General features: G+C 41.8%; 1 protein-coding gene across 2 annotated transcripts in view; it reads left to right on the forward strand.

Moving 5' to 3' along the window:
* Stk3 (serine/threonine kinase 3) overlaps window positions 1–22,109 on the forward strand; it is a 205,671-nt gene that overhangs the window by 123,474 nt on the left and 60,088 nt on the right. For both annotated transcript variants that reach the window (XM_041637754.1, XM_041637753.1), the window contains one exon: window positions 19,562–19,754. In XM_041637754.1, coding sequence (XP_041493688.1) covers window positions 19,562–19,754 — 193 coding nt within the window. The remainder of the gene's footprint in view (window positions 1–19,561; window positions 19,755–22,109) is intronic.

Genomic DNA, 22,109 nt, shown 5'->3' on the forward strand with positions numbered 1-22,109 from the left:
GACTACATACAAATGGTGTGACTGCATGCAAATGCTGTGACTACATACAAATGGTGTGACTACATACAAATGGTGTGACTACATACAAATGGTGTGACTACATACAAATGGTGTGACTACTTGACTGCATTCAAATTGTGTGACTACATACAAATGGTGTGACTGTATGCAAATGCTGTGACTGCATGCAAATAGTGTGACTGCATGCAAATTGTGTGACTACATATAAATACTGTGACTGCATGCAAATGCTTTGACTGCATGCAAATGCTGTGGCTGCATGCAAATAGTGTGACTGCATGCAAATGATGTGACTACATATAAATACTGTGACTGCATGCAAATGCTTTGACTGCATGCAAATGCTGTGACTGCATATGCAAATAGTGTGACTGCATACAAATGGTGTGACTGCGTGCAAATGCTGTGACTGCATACAAATGCTGTGACTGCATACAAATGCTGTGACTGCATACAAATGCTGTGACTGCATTCAAATTGTGTGACTGCATACAAATGCTGTGACTGCATACAAATGGTGTGACTGCATTCAAATTGTGTGACTACATACAAATGGTGTGACTGTATGCAAATGCTGTGACTGCATACAAATGCTGTGACTGCATACAAATGCTGTGACTGCATACAAATGCTGTGACTACATACAAATGCTGTGACTGCATACAAATTGTGTGACTGCATACAAATGCTGTGACTGCATACAAATGCTGTGACTGCGTGCTATTTCTGATAATTGTCTGGGTTTTTCTCAGTGTTGCTCAATTTCAGCACCTCTCCCACGTGCTGACGCTAAGTGGACGCTGTTCTGGCTTACTCGTCCTTTTATCATTCCAGCTGTTTAAAACTTCTTATGATAATGCCGTGGTATGACTTCTCAGGACTTCAGGATGTGAAGCCCTCTGGCTTTTTCAATCTGAAAACGCCCCCATCTCTGTGTGATTTATCTATGATTATTTTGTTGTTGTTGTTTCTTGATAATTCCATTCCCTTCTCTTTCTTTCCCACTGGAATGTTTTATTTTTTTTTGTTGAACTTGATACTAAACAGTCAGTGATCTTTCTCTCTCTATTCCTGTCTCCTCATTTAACCTTTTTATGTTTTCTCATATCCAGTATTTACTATCCAAGATGTCTTCCTCTGTCTTTAGGGCCACGTTTTCATCATCGTATTTGCTATGACTCCCTGATTGTACATTGTGGCCACCATATGATGTATATGATATTTGAGAGTGATACTAAATGCCCTCTTGTGGCTCCATGCAAAGAACAGAACTGGTGGAATCATAAACCACACTGTAAGTGACATTGGATCTCATTGCTCTGGGGCCCGATTTGCTCGCTTCCCGTTGCTTCTCTCCTTGCCTTTCAGGAAGCTGTGCTTACCTGCTTCTAATTCTCAGCCTTTTTCTGGCCCTCTGGTTTTGTTTTGCTGATATCTCTCACTCCATGTTGCCTCATTGTCACACGGATGTCCTTTTCCATGTCTTTGCTTTTGAGTCAGAAATGTTTCACAGGGGGACTGGAGAGATGGCTCAGAGGTTAAGAGCACTGACTGTTCTTCCAAAGGTCCTGAGTTCAATTCCTAGCAACCATATGGTGGCTCACAACCATCTGTAATGGGGTCTGGTGCCCTCTTCTGGCCTGCAGACATACATGGAAGAAATGCTGTATATATAATAAATAAATAAATAAATAAATAAATAAATAAATATTAAAAAAAAGAAATGTTTCACAGAAGACTAAATATAAATCCATGTGTTGCTCCTGACATTTTAATTAAGTGAGTTTCATGTGCCTGCCAGTAATTTCTTAGCTATTTTGAGTTTTAAATATTAAACTTGTAATATGGCGATGTTTAATATATCTCTGCAAATAAATCTATATAAAACTTCATGATTTTAATGTTTAAAACCTTTTGAGTACCCATGAGTTTAGTACCATTCTCCTATTTTCTGTCAGGTTGGAAATTAAAGTTTTCCAGGAAGGGAAGGTAGAACTTCTATAGCATTACAAAAACAAACAGACAGGGGCTGGAGAGATGGCTCAGTGGTTAAGAGCACTGCCTGTTCTTCTGAAGGTCCTGAGTTCAATTCCCAGCAACCACATGGTGGCTAAAAACCATCAGTAATGAGATCCGGTGCCCTCTTCTGGCATGCAAGCATATATGCAGGCAGAACACTGTATACATAAATAAGTCAATAAATAAATCTAAACAAACAAACAAACATGATGGGAAGCTAGTAAGACATTCATACCAAGATTTTAGTGGTAATGGTACAGGAAATGGTACTGTCTGTGAATGCTAGGCTGGTCTCTCGCAAAGCAACCTGTTCTTGGTTATAGAGTAGTACTGCCTTAGCCTGCCCACTGTGGATAATGGCCATGCAAATCGGACTGCACTTCTTCACATCTGTGCTGTGGAGTCCAGGTTGTTTAGCAGCCTCTTACTGTGACTCTCAGCTTACCCGTTTCCTTTGGATATGGCCATTGTGGATTTTTCTGGATTTGCTACACTTTTGGGATTCATTTGGCTGAAACTTACTGAGTCAAGGTACCAGGGATTGACCCTCTTAGGACGTGGCAGCAAGTTTTGATAGATGTTCTCATGTTTCATCAGTTTTCTGTGATTACTTTCCTCATGACCCCCCCCCTTTATTATTTCAATGAAAGGCTTTTCAGCGTGGGGGCAGATCCATGCTGCCAGATTCTGCTCCACACAGAGAACCTGCACTTGCTGACTGCCCTGCCATCTCCAGTCTGGATGCTGGCTTAGACCTTACCTCATCACTGCCTGATTGGACTACAGCTTGACATTTGATGTTGAACCCTTTTATAACAATACATTTTGAAGTAAAATCAAAATTTTACTAGTTTAAGTTTCTAGAACGTTGAAATTTATTATATTGAGTTGCTTCAAAAATATTCATATTTTATATTCACTATTCATACTTGGGCCAAATGTCGCTCCTACTTTTTTTACTCTGAGTGGATGCAACTTTCAAAGAATTTATGAGCTATAGAAATAATAACAAAGTACATTTACAAATTTAATTTTCTCATATAGTTCAGTGTAGTGCAAATTCTAATTGGTTTTAATAATAAAAGGCCCAAGTTGTTGACAGAAATTTCTATCCTGTCCAGTCCCGCAGCTGTTCAGTCCCAAAGAAACACACAGAGGTCTACATTAATCATAAACTGGTTGGCCTATTAGCTCAGGTTTCTTATTAACTAATTCTTACATCTTAAATTAGCCCATAATTCTTGTCTGTGTTAGCCATGTGGCTTGGTACTTTTTATCAGTGAGGTGTTCTCGTCTTGCTTCTTTTGCATCTGGATGATGACTGCAGACTGAGCCTTTTCTTTTTTGAGAATTCTCCTGTTCTGGTCACCCACCTATACTTCTTGCCTGGCTACTGGCCAATCAGCATTTTACTAAAAAACAAGTAACAAATCTTTACAGGGTACAAGACCATTGTCCCATAGCACTCCCCCCCTTCATTTTTCTTTCAAAACAAGAACTCTGAATCTAATATCCTATGTTTAGCTTTTTTCCTGACCATTATCCACAACAACTTGTAACCAACATTCTAAACAAAGACAAACACCCATAATCCATTATTGGGAATGCAGGTGTAGTTTTCCAGGCCACTTCCTGCTGATTGTGGGCACGAATAATCTTATGGAGATATAAAGAAAATTTAAGATTATGGTCAAGTCCTGACTGGAATATTCTGTGAGGCTTGATCATCTCAGGCAGCAGTCTTGAGGCTGTTCTAGATGTAGAACTCAGACATCTGGGCCATCCACTTCCACTGGAGATTTCTCAGGGGGTCTTCCTTGATCAAACCTGATTTTTATTAACCCATAATGAATCCATAGCCTCTCATTTCCTATGGAAACAAAAGTAAAACCTGTTCTCCAAAGTAACATATCTTTTGACTGCAATTTTGAAGTCAGGGCATTTTCAAAATACATATGTTGGATTAATCCAGCAGCATTTATAACCAAATGTCTTTTAGCAACTGTTGCTCCTTCCTCAGCTGTCAATCAATTCAAAGACAACATAATAACATACAGTATCTAGACTCTCTGTGTATTTTTTTTTATCTTTACATGGTTTTATTTTCAACTCTATTCCTTTTATTTTTACTTTTTGGTTTTTTGAGACTCAGTTTATCTGTGTATCTTTGGCTGTCCTGGCACTCACTCTGTAGACCAGGTTGTCCTTGAACTTACAGAGATTCGCCTGCCTCCCCCTCCCAAGTGTTGGGATTAAAGGTGTGTGCCACCATTCCCAACTACTCTCTTTTTTGTTTTAAGGACTTTATCCTTTTTATTTTCTCTCCCAAGCCTACATATATTTTTAAACACACTGAAAACCATTCAGAGGTTTTCTTCATCTTTGAATCTATCTTTATTGTATATCTCTTTTTCTGACCACATGAGTCTAGTAAACAGAGCCCACCTGAGAAAATGCTGCTACCAAGAAGCCATGCTTATCTCTGTTCTTTAGTGTCTAGAATCCCTTTCCAAGCTCTCTCGGGTTTTGAGTGGATTCAGCTGTCCACGTTGGTGCCACTTGTTGACTGAGATTTTTGTTCTGCCTGATTCTTCAGCCATTTATCCCAAAGAAACACACAGAGGATTACATTAATTATAAACTGGGTAGCCTAGTAACTCAGGCTTTGAATTAACTCTTTCTTAAATCTTAAATTAGCCCCTTATTCTTGTCTGTTTGGCCACATGACTTGGTACCTTTTATCAGCAAGGTATTTTCATCTTGCTTACTCTATGTCTGGATTATGACTGCAGACTGAGTCTTTCCTCTTCTCAGAATTCTGTTCTAGTTGCCCTGCCTCTACTTCCTGCCTGGTTGCCCCACCTATGCTTCCTGCCTGGCTACTGGCCAGTCAGCATTTGATTAAAGAGATACAACTGACAAATCTTTGCAGGGTATAATAAGATCATTGTCCCACAGCACCGAGTCAGATATAGGGGTACATGTGGAAAGATCAGAGAAGCAGAGCAGCCAGCCACTAGTTCTTATTTCTACCAAATCCTCAGACCAAATGGAGTACCCCGTCTAGGAATCCTCAGACCCAATGCTTGAGCTCCTGTTTCCTCCCACCTTATATTCTTCTCTTCCTTCTCATATCCCTTCCTTTCTCCACCTCCCTAGTGTTAGGATTAAAGGCGTGTAACCCCCAAGTACTGGGATTAAAGGTGTGAGCCACCACCACCTGGTTTATCAAAGCACAAGTAGTAGGCTGATCCCTAGGGCCTATGACCTCCTTAGTCAAGGGCTCCTGAGCAGGCTCACGGGTCCGGCATGAGTTTTCTCCCGTGGAGTGGCTGGTTACTCCCAAAGAGTCACACTACTATTCTCAGTGTAGGGCTCTTCTTGCCTGGTTCACAAGTTGCAGGGCTGGGGCTAGGTCTGTGGGTGTGTTGATGACTTTTCCCAAGCAGCCTGCATAGCCCTGTCGAGACCATGTAGAGGGAGCTTCCAGCTTGATGTCTGTTTGACTGTGGCCGTAGCCTATGCCTTCTTCAGGAGTAAGGTCAAGTACAGGTGGACAGTGAAGAGCAAAGGCAGCAGCCTGTTTTGTTTGGAAAACTTTGGAGCTTCCTTGGCCAACAGTTCATATTGTGATGTCCCATGTCTGTACTGGGGTTTTTGTTCAAGAGCCCATGGCTTCTTGGAGGAGCATTAATCAGTTCGTTCTTGGAGGGTACCTCCATTCAATATCTTTATTTTCCTTTTCCTCCCCCCCCCCTTTAACAGGAAAGTAGTCAGCCCAGGCAGGACAGGACAGGAGAGAGGATGAAGGAGGGAGCAGGATGGAACACTCTGGCAGACACGCCCATCCACGGGAGAACTTCAAATTTTAACTTGGTGGGTCCATCTGAGCCCACCCCTAAATCCTGCAGTCATCCTATGGTTATATTTTTAGTAAGCTCGTGGCATAATAAGCTTCCATGTGACTCTTTTGTTTATCCACAGTTTTGGTTGCCCTTCCTTCTTCCCACATCTTCCATACCTTGGTTCCCCACCTGTTTAGACCTTTCCATCCATGGTGCCCCCAATTTCCATGGTGGATGTGTTCTGCTCTTCTCCTGCTTCCCTCCCTCCACAGCCCTTTCTGTCATTCTGGCTCTTATGCCAGCACACAGTGTGAAGCACGGTGCTCTACACTTCATAGCTAGGGTCATATATTCTACAGACAGCTTGTCTGATGGAGGAAGGTCATTGGCTAATAAAGAAACTGCCTTGGCCCATTAAATAGGCCCAGCCTTTAGGTGGGTGGAGTAAACAGAACAGAATGGTGGGAGGAAGAGGAAGTGAGCTCAGACACCTTAGCTCTGCTCTCTGGGGCAGATGTGATGAAGCTCCGACCCAGGATGGATGTAGGCTAGAATCTTCCCGGTAAACGCACCTTGGGGTGCTACACACATTATTAGAAATGGGCTAGTCCAGGTGCGAGAGTTAGCCGAGAAGAGGCTAGATATAATGGGCCAAGCAGTGTTTAAAAGAATACAATTTGTGTGTTGTTAGGCTCTCTCAACACTTGTCTTGAGAGGTGCTGGAATTATTGTGCAGATGTTTTTAAATTAGTCAAATTACAAACTGCTTTCTGCAGTACTTATTCTCAGTCTCGACATCAAAGCTCTTTGCTAGAGCATCTCCAGTGCATACTGACAAATACCTCTTTGTTCTTCTCACTTCCCAGCAAGGATAAAAATGTGTGTTATATAAGAATTTATTTTTTGCGTATTATTATAAAATATTAGCACATTTCTAGTGTGAGTAGATTAGCCTCCATGATTTGCCTATAGCAATTGCATCTGCCTTTTAAAGAGTCTGTATTATCAGATTGACTCTTTTTAATGAATCTCAACTTTAAAATACATTTGACTGTTGTCAAGGAGCACTGGGTGTGGAAGAGAGCAAGTCTATATGAATGGCCCTGCCATATGAGCTTAAAATACAGAATAAAGGGTACTGTTTCAAAATGTGTATGCTTAAATGATCTTGTTTTTTAAACATACACATATCAAATTTTACCAAGGATTCTCTAAATATTCTAATAAAAACTCTAAAAAAGTTTGTTTTTAAAAATGAAATGAATAGTTCTTGTGCATATAAAAATTAAATGCATAACTGTTTTTTTTTTTTTTTTTTTTTTTAATAATTTTTTTATTAAGAAAAGAAGAAAAAAAAACATAAACAAAAAACAAGTTTCCACCTCCTCCCAGCCTCCCATCTCCCTCCCCCTCCTCCCACCCTTCTCCCCCTCCTCCCACCCTTCTACCCCTCCCCCCACTCCTCTCCCCCTCCCTCTCCAGTCCACCGAGCAGTCCAGGTTCCCTGCCCTGTGGCAAGTCCTAGGTCCTCCCCCCTCCGTCCATATCTAGGAAGGTGAACATCCAAACTGGCTAGGCTTCCACAAAGCCAGCACATTAAGTAGGATCAAAACCCCGTGCCATTGTCCTTGGCGTCTCATCAGCCCTCATTGTTCGCCATGTTCAGAGAGTCTGGCTTTATCCCATGCTTTTTCAGTCACAGTCCAGCTGGCCTTGGTGAGCTCCCAGTAGATCAGCTCCACTGTCTCAGTGGGTGGGTGCACGCCTCGTGGTCCCGACTTCTTTGCTCATGTTCTCCCTCCTTCTGCTCCTCATTGGGACCTTGGGAGCATAACTGTTTTATCTCAGTATGATTTAATTTTGTCTAATGCAAAAATGATTCCCAGGTATATGTGACACTCAATACAATAAGTAAATCATTTAGTGGGTGACTGTTTGACTGTGTCTCTGTATGTCTGAATCACCTGGTAACTTTTGGAAACAATAGTGATGTGGGCAATTGCTAGTATTTGCCTTTGGGAAATTTCTCGTCTGTTTGTTTGGTTAAAAGTTCTGTATTGAATGCTAATTAAGCCAATAGGACCCCTCCCCCGCATCCTGTAGGTTAACCAGCTTTGACTTAGTGATGCCATGGACTCAGCAAATGTTTGTTTTTTACATTTTTAATTAAGTTTGTTTGTTTGTTTTGGTTTTTCGAGACAGGGTTTCTCTGTAGCTTTGGGGCCTGTTGTGGAACTAGCTCTTATAGACCACGCTGGGCTCGAATTCACAGAGATCTGCCTGCCTCTGCCTCCCGAGTGTTGGGATTAAAGGTGTGAGCTACCACTGCCTGGCTTTAATTAAGTTTTTATTTTGATTAGTTTTGAATTTACAGAGTAATTTCAAAAACAATAGTTTCCATGTACTTGAATTTCGGTTTTCTCTGTTACTACATCCCAAAAAACTGTGTGACATCAAGAGGGGCCAAAGGAAACACGACAGCTGAGGGCACTATGGTATTCTGGCTTGTCCTGAAACAGACAGGACATTAGAGGAAAACCAAGGGGATGTGGAGAGAGACTTTAGTTTAAATCTGTAACTAGACAAATGTACCACATAAGATGATGCTAGAACAGATACGGCTGGAACACAGTCAGTTTACAGGCTGCAGGGCTAGGGCCAGGTCTGTGGGTGTGGGCGGTGGCAGGAGCCTACTTTATGCTTTAGATTATAACCTAACTATACTGTTTAATCCTATATCTACCCCTCCCCCAAATTTTTCCAGACTTGACCACTGGGATCTCTTTTTGTTGATTCCTTTGTTCCTATGACACAAGCTCTCCTTGTTTCTTCAGCTCCAGAGTTTCCTTCTTACTAGAGGAGAGTGTTGGCAGTGCAGTCTGAAGTCGGGTGTGCCTCATTATATCTGTGCCCTCTCGGTTTGCAAAGCATAGACAGACGTGTGTCCATGCTAACTCATGCCTTCTCATTCATCGTTTGCTGTGTGAGTCTGTGTCCATTTGTATGTATAGTGATTGTGACTTCAGACAGACATTTCTGACTCTTGTTTATACCAAGCAAATTGTTTCATTTCTGTCCCTTTGCTTACGTGTAACTCACTGCCCCAGTGAGGAGAAACCAGTTCCCACCATCGCCATCCATTACTGAATTGCCAGCCGGTTTCCCCATCAGAAACATTGATGCCAGCTGCAGTCCTTGTGTACAGTCCCCTTCACCTCCAAGTTTTCTTCTGATTCTAAGTTATTAAAACCCTTTTCTCCCCATAGACTGCAGTGAAGTTCCTTTATACATTTATAATACAGCTCAACTTTTGTTTTCTTCACATTTTTTTCTATTCTCAGATCCTTTAACTTCAAGATAATGATATATACTCTTTGAGTATTTACTTATACATGATGTGTGTGTGTGTGTGTGCACGCACGCATCTATCTCTATCCATCCATCCATCCGTTCATCCGTCCGTTCATCCGTCCGTTCATCTGTCTGTTCATCTGTCCATTCATCCATCCATCCATACATACATACATACATACATCTACCTATCTATCAACACTGTATGATTGGGTACCATACAACTCTTTTTGAGGTGGTCCCCCAATGACCTGGAGTTTACCAGGTTGACTAGACTAGTTGACCAGTAAGCCCCAGGATCTGGCTTTTAAAACTTCTCCAACATAGGACTTACACACCTGTGGCACTTTTTGTGGCTAGAGCTTATAATCAGTACCTGTGTCTTTACTGTCTTCCCTAACGCTCCTTAAGGTTCACTTTGTTGTTGTTGAGATTTTATTGACCTATACACTTTCCCCCACTCCCCTCTCTTCCTTCTCCCTTTCTATCCTCTTCCATGACTCTCATGCTCCCAATTTACTCGGGAGATCTTGAAGTTTTGCTTTTTATGATGCAGTGTTCTATTGATTTTGATTAGTGCATGGTGTCACATAGCTACCATTACAGTAAGAAACAGAATAATTGCTTCACCCTTTAAAAAAAAAGTCCCCAAGCCGGGCGGTGGTGGCGCACGCCTTTAATCCCAGCACTCGGGAGGCAGAGGCAGGCGGATCTCTGTGAGTTCGAGACCAGCCTGGTCTACAAGAGCTAGTTCCAGGACAGGCTCCAAAACCACAGAGAAACCCTGTCTCAAAAAACCAAAAAAAAAAAAAAAATGTCCCCGTGGAGGCTGCATGCATTGTAATACCAGCACCTGGAAGGCTGAGATGGGGGATCACAAGGTTGAGGCCTGCCTAAGCTCCATAGCAAGACTGCTTGAAACACACAGACACACAACTTCTGTGCATATAGCCAGATTCCCCCAGTCCTTAAACTTGCAACTGTCGAACCGTTCATAATGTCTCCTTGTGCTCTTTTCTGAAATATTCTCTACAAGCCTGCTCTACCCACTGTGTCCTCTGACCTGTGTTCTCCTCTGGCTTCTCTCAGCTGGTCACCTGCTGCTGCAGCCCCCCCCCCCCAACCCCAGCAGGCCAGCTTTAGCTCCGTGCAAATGTTCCTCTCACTATAACTGTCTAGTTTCTCACTTTCTCGGGGATAAAGGATGTGTCTTAGCAAACTTACTGACACATAGTGTTAACTATACAAATACTTATGAATCACTGTATATACGTACTTTATAAAAATTTTACTTGTATTTAACTCCTTGTTTAGGATAGGTCTACAAAATGATCATCACCACAGAATGTATAGGTTCAACTATAATAATATCACAGTCATTTATAATAGTCTCAAATATCTTGGTTAAAATTTATCAATGGCTACTAATCTATTTCTGATAAAGATACCAAGTTAACATTATAAAAACCTGTTTTATGAACCTCTTAATGAAATTTTAGTCTTTTGTCTGTGGTGCCCTCTTGTGGACAATTTATAAATTGCTTATAGCAGGACAATAGTCTTCAAATTGTTATAAAACATCTGATTTCTAAGTTCCTCTTATATTTTGCTAATCTTTTGACAGCTTTTTGTCTATGAGAGAAGAAAATAAGAGTCATAGTTAGGGTCACTTTTGCCTTAATTTATGGTGTTGTATATCAACATTATGCCCAGGGAATGGAAGATAATCTTTTGTTTGGAAACTTTGTATAATGCCAAGAACTTGTGCAGTCTTGCACTGTGAACCTCTGCAGTTCTGCCCACAATGACAAATCTTTCATTTGTCATTTCAAAGCTTTGATGTTATTTTAAGACACGATTGCAAACATGCAAAAAGTTATGGATCCATCAAGTTTCTGTTTGCATTGAAGTAAAAGGACCACTTACTAATGGCAGTGAGAAGAGAGTTCATGCTTTGTGCAGATTTTCAGGGACCACAAGTTTCAGTGACACTGAGTGACTGAATACCAATTTGTACTGTTTTGCAGACTGATACAGAAAAGGTGCTTAAGCTGGATGGTGGTAGCGCACACCTTTAATCCCAGCTCTCAGGATCCAGAGGCAGACGGATCTCTTTGAGTTCAAGGCCAACCTGGTCTACACAGAGAGATCCAGAACAGCCAGAGTTACACAGAGAAACCCTGGGTGTGTGTGTGGGGGGGGGGGGTTGCTTAAGGACTGCTCTTTAAAGGAGAGTGTTCTATTGTTTTCTCCATAGTGTTTAGCACAGTTTGGCTAAACATGGTAGTAGCAAGACCAGATTTATCCAGCTGTTAATGGCCCCACTGTGCACAGACACAGCAGACAGGGCTCTGTGTAACATGAACAGCAGTGCTGTCCTTCCTGTGTGTGCACGTGGATTCAGTGGCCTGTTCTCTAGGGTCTCTTCAGCAGTCTACCTTTGCTCTAGGGGAGTAACTATGGGGCTTCCTCCATAACTGGGGACATTTAAGCAAATTTAGCGGTACGTTTTGGTTTCTGCCTTCTCCAGCTGAACTAGTTTTCTGTCTTTTGATAGAGGGTTAGCATGTTAGCATCAGTGACTCACTGGGTTAGTTAATTCTCTGTTGTTATGATAAAATACCATGACCTAAGAAGCTACTGTAGAAGGAGTGTTTAATGTGCTTATGGTTCCAAAAGGGAGTTCTTATGATGGGGTAAGCAAGGCAGTAGCAGCCAGCACGGTAAGGGGGCTGCTCATGTTCCCTCACTCTGGAAGCTGGGATGGTGAGCTGGAAGTGGGGTGGGGCTGTAAAACTTCAGAACCAACCCCAAGTGACAGTCATCCTCTAGCAGGGCCCTGTGTTTAGAGTTCCATAACCTCCCCAAACAGTGCTTCCAGCTGGGAGCCAAGTGCTCAAATATGTGAACCAGTGGGGGTCATTTCTCAGTTAAAGCACACAGCCACCAGCCTGGAACCAGGAGACCCCGCCCATCTTCTGCCTCCACTGACTTAACTGCCCATGCCTGCCAACTCCTCTGCTCTTCACCACAAAGAATTCATTTTTGTTTCTTTCACTAGGTGGTGAGGTGACAACTCCATCACGTCACTTTGGCTTATAAAGAACTAGTACTATATACTATTTTTTCAATTTTCAGACTACCATGATCTTTTATGCACATATACACACCCTATTTGGAGTCCCTTTGGTCTCTTTAGGTCCAGCATATTGAGGCTATCTTTGACCCATTATATTTGCACAAAAAGCTGTTAGAAAACTGATTTTTCCCACACAGTTTCCTTCAAATTTGACTTGTAAAATTTCTGCCGTTACTCACCGTGCTTTAGCATGGGCTCTAATTACCCTGACATCTGGATCTCAACTATGACCTTATTCCAGCCTCCTTTTTGGTCTCATTCTCCAACTTATCCTTTATTTCTAAGGTTCCTACCACTCTTTGGTCATACAGTTTCTACTGACTCCGATGTGTAAGGCATCCTGTAAGCTGTGGGAGATCTCTTAATGGTATTATCATATTCACTTCCATTTCCATCCTAGACAGAGTGTTTCTGCCTTCACAGTCCCTCAGTCTAGAAGGCTGGATTTTTACTCCTGGAGCCAGCTTCCTAAGCTAACTCCTAACAGCCAACGCCCTTAGCTCTCACTGATCTCAGTGGTGTGTGCATTGAAGTGTTATCTTGGGGATGGTGAGCCCACAGCTAGGTTTTGTCTCAGATGATGGTGTGGACAGGTTCACAGTTACCTTCACCAGCTGTAGTGCTACGGTGAGTTAGTTTCTGAATGTGGTGTTTGCAGACCACGTGGGTGTGTCAGATAGAGGGCACAACAAGTGGATGTCGTCCTAAAGGGAGGCTTCTTTGAAGGAGTTTCCTGGCACTTAAGAGAAATTAAAAGGTTAGAATGTTTTAAATAGATTATCTCCTAAAGGATTAAGTTTTTTCATTAGTATTGCGAATACTTCATGAGATCTTTGTGTAACTGTCTTCAACATTAGTGAATTATAACAGGATAGTTAGAAAATGCTAGGGTGGGAAATACACAGATACAGAGGTACTTCACACTAGACTATTATAGCACAAGTCTGTCCCGGAAGTGGAGTAGGAGTTCCTAATAATGTTTTTTGAATACTTGTATTCCATGTGGACCTTATGATTCACAGGCTGGATTATAGTCAGTGCTCTGTTTTGCATTCCTGGCACATGATGGGCTCTGATTGAAAGTGCTCTGTGTCCTTCCTGGAACGGAGCCTCTGCTCTGCAGACCTTTCTCTGTCAGCCAAGTGCAGCACGAAGGAGCGTTCATAGCTACTGTGTTCTAAAAGGGTTAAGTACCATATCTCACGTTAGCAGTAATCTAAACTATAAAACATTACATGTAGAGCTAATGATTTTTAAGTTAAAACCTTGTTGCTGAGAGGTTTTCAACACCATTACCAAATTTATTAGTTTTTGACTTTTCTAATTTCATATAAAATAATTATCTCTCCGTCTGTATTATATCATTCATGCCCCACTCACTTTGTGAATTGAATATTTGTGCTACTTTGTTTAAATTTACTTTTTGGGGGTCTATGTATTTGTAAATTAGCATCTTTTAGCAAAGTGACTGCATATAAAAATAATACACACAGAGCCTTCCTTTCTAAATTTGTGCAGAAGCTTTTTAATTGTATATCTAATTTGTGAATTTGAAGATACAAACTGCCCCTTTGTAGATTCAGCATGGGTGCAGACTGCACAGAGAGTAGAAATCTGTTTGGGTTCAGCCGGAAGCTGTGGCTCTTGTTGAACATAATGATGGCAGCATTGCTGCTTATGCAGATGAGATACAAATGTCTCGACAGCTAAAGTCAGGTTCACTGTGTGGTGAATAAGCTTGTTGCCTTTATGACAAGATGCTGCACTGGTAGCTGTTAAATGAAGCTAGTGGAAAGTAACCTCTCCTGTGTTCTCGGTAAGCTATACCAGAAACCATAAATCCCAGTTTCTAAAATTTAAGTAAAAGACTCAAGCACAAGTCATCTGCTTGCTGCCGTCTCCTCGGCTGTTGTCCCAGCAGACGAAATGTGCCTGAGCAGACCTGGGATATGATTTAAATCAGACTTAAATGCTGTTTGTAGTTTTAAAGTCTTACGTATTGGAAGTTAGAGTCAAGATTTGGTGTCAGATAAAAATAGCTATAATACTTACTTTTCTACTTATTTACTCTGTGACTTTGGGTAAAATTTTCAGTTTAATTGAACTTTACATTCATTATTTGAATAAGAGATAAATGTCTTACTAAGTTCACAGAGGAAAATAGGTGAGGCCTAATAAAAGTCTAATAGCCATTTTATCATTATTAAATGGAAGATCAATAATAATTTAGCTAATAGCATTATTTCTGCTCCCCAAATTTCAATTTATTCGTTGTGCCTTTCACTTCATGCCTCCTAATCCACCCATCTTCCTCCCCACCCCAAAATAAAACAAAATAAAATTTAAGAGAAAAAGGAAAATAAGACAAAGGAAGAAGGGAGAATCTCATCATGGAAGCTGCAGTGATGCAGGGAGTCAGGCCGTGAACCCTTTCTCCGTAGATTTCTACATGCAGGCGTTCATCCCAGAGAATCACTGGTCTAGTTCAAGCCCCTGGTCTCTGCTGCACCATCAATGCCAGGCCCTCGCTGGGACTCTTTCTGGACATACTCTTGCTTTCCTGTGTCATGGGGATTCTGCAGCTCTGGGTCTATCTAGGATGGTCAGCCTGCCAGCTCTCCTCTGTCTTCACCACCGGGGTGGGCTCTCTCACTGCTGTGACTGGTTCACCCCTCGCAATGATGAGCAAGGGGCCAATCCAGTTCTCCCGCTTTCCTGTCTTCAGGGTCAGTTCTCCCACACCTACATCTCAGGGCCAGCTCTACTGTGCTGCCTCAGGTGTTGATGGAGTGGGTACCTCTCCTGATCCGTGCTGCCACACGACAGATAAGTTGTGGGAACAACTCTCCCATGCTCATAGCATCGCAGCGGGCTCACTCACATACAAATATATTTTAAATAAAACTTTTATCTCTAGAACTTAGCATAACATTGTCCCTTAATTTTATGCTTTATCATTATCTCAAAGTGAGGACTTTAACTTCAGTCAGTGAAATCTAAAGAACAATGCTTTATACTGGACATTAAGAATATAGCTTTACAACCCAGCACTGCTCTCAGATTTTAAAGTGAAAAGGAGGACTTAGGTGCATCAGGCACACAGACAGTTAAAGCATGTTTATGGCAAGTATATAATCAGCATAGCAACAAGGTGTCTTGGGGGAAGTTACACCGCATTCAGTCCTGGAGTGTGTGTGTGAGAAAGAATGTGTCTGAGAGCAGCTCTCATGGGACAAGTTCGGATACAGAACATTCCACCCAAATTTATGATCATGTTTGTGTATAACCTTCTTGTCCTCTAAGACTCAGTTAATTGAAGACAGAATCTCAGTGGTCCCAAACACTAAGTAATAGACACAATAAAACCCGATTTTATCATGTTATACATAGGCATTAAAATGCCTGCTGTATCCTGGAAGTATGTATAGTTACTATATGTTGTTAAAGTTTAATGTTTTAGAGGAAAGCTCTCACTTCAGGACATCTTCACTTATTAAAGCAGAGTTGGAGGCTCTGCCCTTGGACTCATGCTGTCAACACCTTCCTGTAGCACTGAAGAGACTGTCTCCTAATTCACTGCTCACGTGTTAGAAGATTTCTCCCAAGCCTCAAATTCCTTAGAAAACCAAGTGGAACAAAACTATGCCTTCCTCATCTCTGTATCCAATACTGGTGAAGTACTTGACACATTCCAAATGTATAATAAGTGCTCACTGAATGAATTACTAATTAAAATATAAATTGTTGGTGAAATAATCTCATGTATCTACTAAGTCTTAGATAATCATAGTACCAGGGATTTGGAAGTTAAAAATAAGTCTCTTGTTATCATCAAACTTGTGGTCTAGTGGCAGAGAAGGCAGTTATGGCTCGTAAACACAAAGGATAAGCAGCAAATAGTGGCAGAAGCCTCAATTGGTGGTCACAGGAAGCCTCTCTGAGGAGGTCATGTATGAGTAGAGTCGTCAGGTAAAGGAGTGATCACCCTGTCTTATAAAAGAGCATTCCAGTCTGGAAGGTCAGCCACAGAGGAACATTTGCAGAATTCTCAAGAAATGGCTAAGGAGGCCAGCATGGCTGGAGTGTGCTGAGCAAGGTGGGGGACAGGAGATGGGACAGACGTGTTACAAGGCCAGATGACATTTCACCATGATGAAGATGAGTTTATAGCAGTAGGATAATGTGATGTGATCTCTTGGAAGACTCAGTCCTCCAGTTGTTTGAGAGACTGAAAAAGACAAAGATGAAACAGAACATGCAAGGCCTCAGTAGTAGTTTACGGGACAGATACTGTTCAGACCAGTGTAAATGGGATGATCAATTGAACTCTGAGACTAAGAATTGGAAAGTGGGGTTGATGAGATCCCAGCCCGATGACCTCAGTTTGTTCCTCACGCCTGCAGCTGGTCCTCTGACTTGCACACACACGGTGAGTATCCACAGACAGACACATATGCACATGCACACACGTGCATACAAAACAAACAAATAAAGATAATTTTAAAAAGTAATTGGATGAATTGTAAGCCTGTGTCTGTAGCCTGAGCATTCAGATAGTCAGAGTGTGGCTGTTAGTAAGGAGCACACATGGTGGGAAAATGCTGTGAGAAAACCCTTCTCATTCTTCTCACCCTAGGTCTGTATTCAAATAGCTGTGTAACCGTGGGGAAATATTCCTTTCTATAGACCTGGGGGTTTTTTCAGATATAAAATGAGGGATTAAAATATTTTCTTCTTATTGTAAAATCCCTTGATTTTATAATTCTTTGGAATGGGAAATATTGAATTCTTCCTGCGTTTTTATGCAAAGACCCTGCCATCACTATTGTCTATTCCTAACCATAAGACACATGCATTTATACAAACATTTTATGAAATAAGTGCTCAAATTAGGATATCATGAATTTGCATGCAAAGATGTATGCTGACTGTTATAAATTCTTCTTTTTTGGAAAATAAAACAATAAATCTGATTAACCGTGGAGGTAAAGACACTTGAACTAAGTTTGTAGAGGATGTCTGCTCGTCACTCTGCTCGTTTCTAGAAAAAGCAATTTAAGGAATGACTGGGTTCTGTCGACTTACAGATGGAGGCAGCAGGAACTGGAGGCAACTGGTCATATTGATCCACAGTCTGGACACAAAGCATGATGCATGCTGTTGCTCAGCTGGCTTTCCCCTTCATATGCAGCCCAGGAGCCTCGGCCAAGAATGGTGCTGCCCACACTTAGCATGGGGCGTCCCACTTCAGTTAATGTACCGAGAATCATCCCTCAGAGGCACGGGCAAAGATAATGTAGATAATCTCTCCTGGGTGTGTCTCCTTTGTGAGTCTAGATCCTGTCAAGTGACAGGCTGTAGTCACCATCACAGAGGGAGGGCATTCTGTGTAGTGAAGTCATGAACAGAAGGGGTCTTAACGAGCAAAGTAGCGTTGGGAATTCTGGTGAAGATTCAGTGAGATTGGGAGACAATAGTGATGGCAGGGTCAGAGCAGAGAGGATGCTGAGATGTAGGCCAGGACCAGCACCAGAAGTTTCTGGTAGAGTGTGGCGATACAAATAATATTAAAGAAGAACAAGAGTTACAGCTCAGGGTTTAATGTCTGTGGAAAATCTTATTCCTGCTAAGCCATTTGAGATAGGAATTGAACCAACATCTGTGTGACGTTAGGGAGTCAGAATCTCCCATCAGGAGGTGTTATTGTGTGCACTAACCAAGGTGTAAAATGAGCAACGTGATCAGTGGCCACAGGAATAGAAAAGACGACTTGAGCTGGGAGAACTAAAGAACCTGCTGGTTGGTGAGCTAGCGCGTGAAAGGGAATGAGTGTGTGCCGCACTGCAGCGCTGCTCTTGGGCAGCTGGGGAGGTCAGGACACGGTGTGGTTGGTAACTAGAGACAGTGGAAAGACAGGAAGGACAAGTGCAGGTCTTTCTGACTGGGAAACCCTGAAAGTGAGAGTCCTTAGACGTTAAGTGGTAAACAAGGATACATCAGATGGTTGAGAGCATGAGATTGAGGAGGAGCTGTGAGTAAGAACACAAGGCTGAGACACAGGGCCAGACTTCAGTAAGGCTTGGGCAGAGAGGGTATTAAACAGGTGTGAGCCTACTGTTACTTCAAGTCACCCAAGTTGCCAAGATGCAGTATTGGGGTTTCTTTTCTCCACATCTGCATACCTCTGCAAGAACTGTATTTTAATTTTTAAGTTCTTTGTTTTGAAGTTTTTATGATTATGAGTATTTTGCCTGCATGCACAGCTGTGCATGAACTGTGTGCCTTCGTGTTTGCATTACCCGCCTCTCTTCTCCTGTGAAATCCTACTTCCAGCTAGAACAGGACAGCAAAAGCAGAAAGAGAAGAAAGATGGTTGGACTTCTTTAAAATGAAAATCTATTGTGTGCAAAAGGTACCACTCAGAGAGTGAAAAGGCAACTCACAGGAAAAGAAATAATATCTACAAATCTTATACCTAGTAAAGTGTTAATGTTTAGATTGTATGCAGTCCGATCCAAACTGGTCAAAGGAAGCTAGACATGGTGACACAAGCCTGTGATCCTACCCCGGGGGGGGGGGGGGGGGGTGGAGCCAGGAATTGCCAGTTCAAGTCTAGCCTGGGCTACGCAATGAAACTGTGTCTCAAAAAGCCATAAAAGAAAGAAAGGACAAAAGGCTTCGGTAAACACTTTTCCAAAGAAGATCTACAAATGAGCTATTAAATACATGAATAATTGCTCAATATCACTACTAATAGAGAATATAAATCAAACAGGATTGACACTGCTTTGTACCCATTAAGATGACCATTTTTTAAAATTGAAAATAATAAATATTGACGAGGAATTGGAGCCCACAGCACTGCTGCTGTGACTATAAACTGATACAGCTACTGCAGAAAACAGTTCAGTGGTTCGTCAGCTAAACCAGCAGAGTTGGTGTGCCTCCGCTGAATGATATTTTTGCATTCACGGGAAGGTAAATGCTCAGGTTTCCTCTACCTTTGGCCGCTGTGAGCGGTGCTGGTGTGCAGGGTCTGTCTGAGTCCCTGCTTCCCACACTGTTGACTGTTGCCGTAGTAACGGTACTTTTTATCATTAGAGAAAGCATATGTGTGTTCTTACTGAGAACTAAGAGGTACCGCTGTCGTGAGAGGTCTTTGTTCATAGTGGTATTTTGCCTGCAGGATGAAGATGAGCTGGATTCACACACCATGGTGAAGACGAGTTCAGAAAGCGTGGGCACAATGCGGGCCACCAGCACCATGAGTGAAGGGGCCCAGACGATGATCGAGCACAACAGCACCATGTTAGAATCGGACCTGGGGACCATGGTCATAAACAGTGAGGACGAGGAGGAGGAGGATGGAACTATGAAAAGTATGTGTCTTCTTCTCACTGAATGATGCTTCTCTCAATCGTATCCATACTGAAACCAGATAAACTATTTCTTTTTAGAAACAGTTATAGAAAATTGTGGTTTTAAACTTATTTGACAGCAAAAGTCTGCCTTAAAAGAACTTTAAAATATATATAGCACTATGCATACGTGTGTGTGTGTGTGTGTGTGTGTGTGTGTGTGTGTGTGTATTTAACTTAGGCTTATGGAACTTTTTTTTACAAGCTACAAACCCATAATTTAATTTGTGAAATATTTTAAGGAGAGGATAGTGTTTCTAACATTTACCTTTCCAATTAAAAAAGAAAACTTAAAAATTTGTTTTAATAAATATAGTACAATATTATTGTACATCGTCTAAATTATCGGTTAAACAACAGAGACGGAAGTACAAACTGGGGATGAAACCCTAGGAGGGGTTGCACACAGGAGATGCCCCCAGGGGAAGCGCGGCTTCATGCTCTTATGGCTGCTTCTGCCGTGTGAAGCAGAGTGCTGGGTGGCCGCAGGGGCTGACACGTGCTGCTTACAGAATGACAAGATTCTAAATCCTTTTGTGGGCTGCCCCATAGACCTGACCTGCAGTCAGCGAGTGGTGCAGGCACAGTGTTGCCCTTAGAGGGCAAGACTGACCTTCCCACGGCTGCTGGCTGTTCTTACACTCTCCCTGCTGTGTGCTCCTCTGGGGTAGGCTACCTTCCACTGCGTCCTTTTGTTTCTGAGTGGCAGAGAAGCAGGGATGGTCTGACCCATGTGTGATGAGGAACTGGTAGGATATTTTGTCTTCTGGCTGGGACAGTATTGAGTTAACTTGAGGTGAGAGTTACATCTCAATGTGTTTAATTCAACTACATTTTATTAGAAGAAATAGAAGATATATCTAGATATTTTAAGATTTATTTTATCATTTTAGTTTGTATATGTATGTGAGCCTGAGGGTATGTATGTGTACTGTGTGCATACAGGTGCCTGCAGATCTCAGAAGATGTCTAATCCCCTGGAACTGAGCCTCCTCCATGTGGGTGCTGGGAACTGAACCCATGTCTTCTTCAAAAGCAACAAGTGATCCTTCCTGCTGGGCCTCCTCTCCATGCTCAAATCTAGACATTTTAAGCATAGAGAAATTTAAGTTAAAATTATGGATGCTACTAAAACCAGTGGGCAGGTTGGAAAAGAAGGCTGTGTGAAGACCAGGCCTCAGGAATGAGTCTGATAGAGCTGCTCCTGCTGCCCCTAACTTGGGGCTGCTGTTGGCACTGGGATGTTGAGACCTGGGGGTGTTTGGTGTAGTGTGAGTTTGCTCACAATCATTGGGCAGTGTGTCTTGGCTGTGTGGTTCTCTTTTACTACCAGAAAGGACAAGCTAAACACGGAAATGCTGGTCTTCCCTGGGCAAATGAGTATCTGCTGCCGTCTCCAAAGAAAGACTTCCATGGACACACAATTATGTTTATTACTCTGCTCTTTGTGTTTAACCGAAAGCTCAGCTTCAGTTTGTCTGTTTCCTCCTCTTATGCCCTCATTGGAGATGGACAACAGCTGGTCAGGGTTCTTGGCACAAGTGCCTTCGTGCACACTCTGGTCCTTCTTAGCTGTTTCCAGACCCTCCGCTGGACGCTGGGTTCTGCTGGCCTCCAAGCAGCTGTTCTTTCTGAACTTCTCACCTTCCTCGTAGCTAGGCTCTGGACCTTCCCTGGATTTTGTGTCCTCTTGTATTTTAAAATATACTGTGATAAAGCTACGGGAAGCTGTTCCTAGTAGCTTGTATCCTATTCTGACTTTGTATGTGTTTTCTTGGCAAATACTAATCAGATAGGGCACTCATTTTAAAATACTTGTAGTAATACAAATGAGGTAATTCCATGAGTACCTTTGATGTTGACGTATACTGTGCTACATCTGTGAATTGTTACTTTGTTTCTTATACTTGAATATCTTTGTCACACCATTCTAAGAAATTAAAAAATCAAGTAAACTGCATTTAAATTATTTTTAAATTTCACATATTTATCTTTTCATGAAAGCTGTTTTCTTAGAAGACATATGCAAACTAGGAATAGTAATGCTTATGATGGGTTGACATTTTGCAAAATTATATTCCACATAATTTAGTATCCTTGTAAATATTTAAAGGAATGAATGAGATAGGAAACAGCTCTTTCTTTAAAGTTTCATAGGGCAGAGGGAAATGAGTGACAGTTATTTTTTTCTTTTGTTGCTAATGGGGTTTTGGTTATATAAGCAAGTAAGTTGAAAGATTTGGGCTAAAATTGAGGAACTAAGTAATCTTAAATATCAAGTTTATTATTATAATAAAATATATTTTAATAAGCTGG

The sequence above is a fragment of the Microtus oregoni genome, unplaced genomic scaffold, assembly GCF_018167655.1.
Source record: "Microtus oregoni isolate MIOR12 unplaced genomic scaffold, Mior012 000053F_ref0000044, whole genome shotgun sequence".
NCBI lineage: Eukaryota > Metazoa > Chordata > Mammalia > Rodentia > Cricetidae > Microtus > Microtus oregoni.